General features: G+C 42.2%; 1 protein-coding gene across 3 annotated transcripts; it reads right to left on the reverse strand.

Moving 5' to 3' along the window:
* Nucleotides 1-1,236: 1,236 nt before the first annotated feature.
* On the reverse strand, nucleotides 1,237-5,893 carry LOC147613783 (uncharacterized). Of its 3 annotated transcripts, none has more exons than XM_086781772.1 (8): nucleotides 5,704-5,893; nucleotides 4,672-4,750; nucleotides 3,740-3,826; nucleotides 2,752-3,667; nucleotides 2,571-2,672; nucleotides 2,223-2,288; nucleotides 2,051-2,116; nucleotides 1,237-1,879 (listed from the first exon to the last, which is right to left on the reverse strand). In XM_086781772.1, exons 2-8 carry the CDS (start codon nucleotides 4,683-4,685, stop codon nucleotides 1,508-1,510), a joined length of 1,623 nt encoding a protein of 540 aa, XP_086637898.1. In that variant the 5' UTR covers nucleotides 4,686-4,750; nucleotides 5,704-5,893; the 3' UTR covers nucleotides 1,237-1,507. The 3 variants fall into 3 exon arrangements, with proteins under 3 accessions (XP_086637898.1, XP_086637900.1, XP_086637899.1); XM_086781774.1 differs by lacking the exon at nucleotides 5,704-5,893 and adding an exon at nucleotides 4,145-4,385 and having other exon boundaries at nucleotides 4,672-4,718; XM_086781773.1 differs by lacking the exon at nucleotides 4,672-4,750.
* Between the last annotated feature and the right edge of the window lie 401 nt (nucleotides 5,894-6,294).

A 6,294-nucleotide genomic window follows, 5' to 3' on the forward strand; every position in this document is an offset into this window, starting at 1 on the left:
TCCCCCCAATTGATAATGCCCAAGCTGAAGCGGCTTTGAGAATGCACAGGAAAGGAATATGCTATTGGTGGGATATTTGGGACAAAGACATCAATGCTTGGATGTCCAGAGCTGATCTGATCAGAGATTATAATGTCTCATATGTAGAATTAGACCTTATTGGGGTAAGGATCAGATTATGGCACCAATCAGACACTTGGCTGCTTTCGATTAAAGATATGCTAGCGCACAAAGCTTTCCAATGGAAGAATCAAAAAGGACTTCTCCCTATTCCCCCCAAACAGAGGACGGATCCTATCCATTGCACACTAAACAAGAGATGGGGAATCCTTCTGGATAGAGTGCAATGGTATTTTCTGTTTGACAAGCTATGGAATAAGTTTGTGGAACCAAAAAAAGCATGCCTAGCTTGGTTGGTCATGTTCAAAGCTATTTGGACCCGGCTTAAAGCCTTCAGACTTAACATAGGGGATGGGAAGTGCCACAGATGCAAGGAGGAGGAGGATGACTTGCACATTTTCATGCATTGCCCTATTGCAAAGAAATGTTTCGAGTCTTTGGCCAAATGGATTCAGCTATGGAATGGCTACACCCTTGGCTGGAAAAACTTGTTACTTGGAGAAGGCATCAGGTGCACCGGGGAACTATGGGTTGTCCTGAGAACCGAAATGTTATGGTGCTTATGGTTAAATAGACTTGATTCCATTTTTAATAGCATGCATACTAACAATTTCAGGCCGAAAGAGAACTTGATTCATGTAGGTGAAAGATGCATACAAAGAAGGTTGAAAGACATGGACTCCAAGCTTCATCGGCTGCAGGAAAAAGCTAAAGGAAAGCAAGTGGATCAGATAACACAGCAAATTCAGGAACTGTGGAAGATGAGAGAGGCCGTCATCTCCAAGGATGTGTTGCTCATCAAAGCACTCTATGCCTTTTAAAAGCCACACTCACGAAAAGAGGGAAAAGCTGGTTTCACAGCTAGAGAAACTTCTCAATTAAGTCAAAGGCAAGCTCAGGGCTTGCGGAACTGTATGTCATGTGCATAGTCACTGGTCTCATTAGAGTTCTACATGTTGTAACCTATCTCTTTCTACTAATATAAACAGCCAGTTTTTTGAAAAAGAAGTTGGGCTGTTTACAGACTAGACAGGTGCTTGGCTTCGATTGGGGAGATTCCCCATCCAAGGCTAACCGCCCATCAGCCTGGCCTTGGAACAACCTTGAACTCCCAAGAAAAGAAAAAGCATCCATTCTTCGAATACATTTAGTCTTCTAAATACTTAGAGATCTCCACTCACTCACTTGTAATCACTCAATAAAGTCACTCCTATCACCAATAAAAGTGGAATGACTTTAGTGGTGACTTGTGAGGGTGGCAGAGTTGGTAAGTCAATGATTTTACATGAGAGAATAAAGAGAGTGGAAAACTCAGGTTATTGCTTGTCGAATCGCAGCTAAAGACAGCTGGAGTTGTCAATCTAAAATTTTCAACATTGAAAGCATGTTATAAATGAGATGAAGGATGAAAAGAAACTGATCTGCTCAAATCTGTACATCCCAAGGGATGTGGTATGGCTGTAGGAAGAAGGGGGAAATGGGGACTAGTAGAGACAAATGGATCTTGAAGAGACCCTTGCACTACAGGTGGTCCAGTATTCCCTGGACAAGTTTTTGCAGAGACAAATGGTGCAGTAGATCCAACAATTGGGGGCATAGGCGAGCTTTGAAAGCTTGTCGATGTGGCGCCTTCACCCGCTCCCACTCCCATCCTTGCCCCAAAGTTCAATCCCATTCCCACATGCGGCATCTGTAGGTGGTGTACCCCTTGGGAGATCAGCAATGGACAAATACCCATTCCACTCCTGTGAGACATTATCTGTTCACCAAAAAAGACTAAAGGATTCAATATTTTGAAAATAATTTGACATAGGCTTGACAAAGTCCAATCCCCTATCTATATAGCTTAAATAGTATTACTGCAATGACACTTCAAATCAGAAACACAATGAAAACGGATGATGCAAACAGGTCTCATCTGAAGCATTACCTGAAGCTGTGACCTCAACTTTTTGAGGTAGTCAATGGCCTCCGACAGTAATGAAGCTTTGTCAGTCTACACACCAATTAAGAAGTGTAAGTGCACTTGATTTATTACAGCATTTATGCATACATGACGTGCATAACAGAGAAACAAGAGAAACTAGCACCTAGAAACTCACCTTGTTAGCATTGGGTATAAGTTCTTGAAGAGCCTTCAATTTCTCATTTATTCTGCCTCGTCGTTTCTGTCGATCAAAACATCGAAAGTCTTTAATGAAATAGGTGAATTTACGTGAAAAAGCCCTCACTTCTAGCAATATAGCATCAATGCACATGCGCACATCAGCGAACCTCCACTAAAAACATGAATGCGGCATTAACATGTTCTGCAGATACACAATAATTATATCTTTAACGTTTCTTCAATGAATCAAGAGCGTGTTATTGATGTCTGCATGTGCCATGCATGCATGCGCTTGTGCATGAGAGAGAGAGAGAGAGAGAGAGAGAGAGAGATGAAAAATAACCCTTTCTGACTGATTGTGGGTTTCAGCTGCTCTAGTTCTTTTCATGGAAGCTGACCGTTCTTGCCGTGGTTTCCTTGCAACCACTACATCATCATATGAATCCTGCATGGTCCAGTGGCACTTAGACATTTCTATACTATTGTGAAACAATATGCAAAATAACTATCCATTCCTGACATACCTCACTCTCAGAATCAAAGTCATTCATTGCTTCTGTTTTCCTCTTCCCACAAGCACGATCAAATTTGCCACCCTTGTTGGGACCATGGCCAGAGCCACATGAAAACGATATGTCTGTTGGCTCAGAAGCTTCAAGTAGAACTGATTCTAAGTCTGAAGCTGGGGATATGTCCACGGATGCATGTGGATTGACACAACTTGATGCAGCTGCTGTTTTTGCATTGTGGGCAGTGGGTGATCCATCAAAAAACACTGTAGCACCTGTTCTTGGAGTAAAACGGGTGTTCTGTAGTGACTGCATTGTAGATGAAGATGTCATGCAGTGAGGAGCACTGGAGCTGAGTAAAGCATCTTTCTCCTCTGGTATACATTTTCTTGAAGTAGTTGGGTGCGCTGAGGAAACAAGAGGCATGCCCACCTCTGCATCTACTTTACCAAATTTCTTGGGTGTCACCAAAGCCGAAGGTCCGTATGTCATCCCTGCATGCTGGTGGAGGTTCTCCCTCATTGCCACAGCTTGTTCGGATGTCTCTGAAAAATCTATAGGACACATCCTCCCAAGAGGCTGATCGAAGTGAGAACTAGAAAGTGCAGATGGCATGCTTGAAAGTGACACAGACGATGTGACAATAGTGGCTTCACCATCTAAAGGTTCTACCAAAGGATCATCCAACCAGTCTACCATCTCAACACCAGGTACACAAGCTGGAAACTCTGTTAATCTTTCAGCATCATTTAACAGTGCTTCTAATGTCACATCCTTGTTAGTTGCAATTTGTCTTGCCGTGTCTTTTGGATATTGGCTTGGAATCGATAAACCCGCTGGTGGCTGCTTGTGAGCTTTACCATTTTGAGAGGGTATGACCACCAAAAGTTGGCCATTGTCCCAACAGAGCTCCTCAGAGTCATGATTGAGCCTGCCGTATTGCTCAAAGTTAGGCAAACCCTTATCAAAAGGTCAAGTCATGAAAGTAGAAAAACAGACTTACTCAGAAAATCTTGACCCTTGAGGTATGAAGCCGCCTCGATGATTGGAGGGTCGCATTGCAACAATTGGCATCCCAATGGCTAACACTCTGGCATGGTGAGACCAAAGATAAAAATCAGCAATCACTCCATGATAGAGTTTCTATCTTGGGTGAAAAGATCATATAATAAATAAATTGGAAACTCACAACATAAAACAATGCAGGAAAGCTGCAGAACCCTGTCTGCTCTTGGGGTCAAACCAGTGGTGCACACATGGGCTTATCATAGATATTGGGGTACTATTGCACCCTGAACCAACACGTGCTGGTAACCCCTGGGAGGGCTGGATGTTCACTAATTTAGTGAACATCTGTTCACTAAAAATGAGCAAATGTTCACAAAATAATGAACAAATGTCCACTCACCAAGGATTCAACCCCGGAAGCTTAGCTTCTAGAGCCGTGCTTCAACCCCGGAAGCTTAGCTTCTACAGCCGTGCAATGTAACCACTAGACCATGGCCTCCACATTGAGAGCTATGTTTTTTTGTTTGATACCATCTTTAAAAAACGACCATTACTGGCAAAACTAGGTGCAGGGGTGCCGGCAAACCCTATATATATCTATACTCGCACATGTGGGGCCAGTGCACACAATGAATATATATCTGCAGACACCAATGCCAGAGAAGATCATTCTAGCTCTTATGAAAGAATATTAACCTTATGTCTGATGGGCCCAGACAATTCCTCTGGCACAGCTTAATAGTTTCCCTGGATCTACCAGCACACACAACACAAACGCGCCCCCCCCCCCCACCTTCCTCTAGAAAGAATATTAACTTTGTCTCTGATAGGGCCACACAATTCAGCACAGCTCAGGAGTTTCCCTGGATACTTTCCCAGCACCCCTCCAGCATATGTATAACAGAAGGCAAAACAATGTGGTCTCACCTCTGTGTGAGCATCCAACAGCCGACAGCTGACTCTCAAGAAGAGTCCCACAAGCCTGAGCAGTGGGGCACTCAACAAACTGGAAAAAAAAATAGAAAAAAAAGATTCAAAAGAACAATCCTTAAAGTTGATGCCCTTGCAAAGTAGGGTAAATCTAGTTTCACCACTGTCCTACACAGGTGTATGGGTAAGGTGGCTTTCCTAGTCAAGCACCATATAGGGCATTTCAATCCTTAAAGCTGATGCCCTTGCAAAGTAGGGCAACTGTAGCTTCACCACTGTCCTACACAGGTGTATGGGCTAAAAAGTTAGGTGGCTTGCCTTGTCAAGCACCACATAGGGCATTTCCTTCAGGCCAAGGCCCAGGCACCCTAGTAGGGCAGCTCTGTTTTGCATCGTGTAGGCTGGATCATTGCTTTGATCCATAAAGCTACTTTTTTTGACTGTCTTTCTTTTCTTTTCTTTTTGCTAATCGTCGACTAATAGAAAAAGCAGCCATGATTCGGGTCCGACAAGGTTAGGAGGACCAAGCATGCTAATCGTCAACTAATCGAAAAAGCAGCCATGATTTGGGTCCTACAAGGTTAGGAGGATTTCAATGGATGGGAATCAACAGTTCAAGTGGTTTGCTTGGTGATCCCACCTTGAAAGGGGCTTGGTGTACACAGGCAGTGAGACCAAGCATGCTTATGTGGATTTATAGATGGGTTAATCGTCCTTATGTGGGTTTATAGAAGGGTTTATCATCCTTATGTGGGTTTATGGAAGGTTTAGCATCCTTTATGTGGGTTCAAAGAAGGTTTTATCATCCTGATGTGAGTTTAGAGAAGGTTTGAACATCCTTAGAGGTGGTCTTTTCGATTTGAATAAGGTTTTATCATCCTTAAGAAACAATAACAAATTAAAGATGATTAATGTGCTGCTAAAAATCTTCCTCGGGAGTAAAAAAACTATATGTAGTCTGTATGACACAAAACAATAAAAAACTGTTGTTTAAGAGCAAAGCAACAGGTGAGTTAATAAGCTACTGACCTGATTGCAGCAGCAATTGTGGTGTTAATTAAGCTATGGCAGGAGAAGAACTCCTAGTTTGTATTGAATGCAGGGGGGGATGTTGCAGATGATGGGCTTTAAACAAGGGTGAGGCAAACCCTTTCAAAATTGTATTTGTCTGCAATCCAAACAGTTAGAATAAACCTTTTAAAATGGAAACAAAGCAAGAGCAAGACGCTAAGTCTTTATATATATATATATATATATATATAATTTAAGAAAATATATATAATATAATATAAGGATCACAATAATTGCAAGATGAGCCCCACTTTATCCAACTCCAAAGCTTTCCTTGAAAGCTAAGTGCCCCCAAGTGTACGTGCAGATCAAAAATAAATATTTAATAAACAATAATAAATGGGCCAAAAAAAAACGAATATTATAAAAAAAGGATGAGACCCACGGCATGGGGGGGGTTAGGAAGGGAGGAGGGGGTTCAGCCAATCAGTGCTCGAGGTGCAATTATTTAAATAATATTTGGAATTTTCGGAGGGATAGTGGAGGCGTACTTTGGGATCTTGTCATTTCTCATCATTTCATTGGGAATCTATCAAATTTTAATTATTA

The sequence above is a fragment of the Cibotium barometz genome, chromosome 43 (assembly GCF_041138505.1).
Source record: "Cibotium barometz isolate CiBa-2024 chromosome 43, ASM4113850v1, whole genome shotgun sequence".
NCBI lineage: Eukaryota > Viridiplantae > Streptophyta > Polypodiopsida > Cyatheales > Cibotiaceae > Cibotium > Cibotium barometz.

Bases quoted from the DNA above. Each gene is read 5' to 3' on its own strand.
- LOC147613783 (XM_086781772.1), bottom strand. The intron at 2,117-2,222 runs GTGAGTTTCTAG...ATTGGTGTGTAG, and splicing joins TTATACCCAATGCTAACAAG to ACTGACAAAGCTTCATTACT. The intron at 1,880-2,050 runs GTAATGCTTCAG...TTTGGTGAACAG, and splicing joins AGTTGAGGTCACAGCTTCAG to ATAATGTCTCACAGGAGTGG.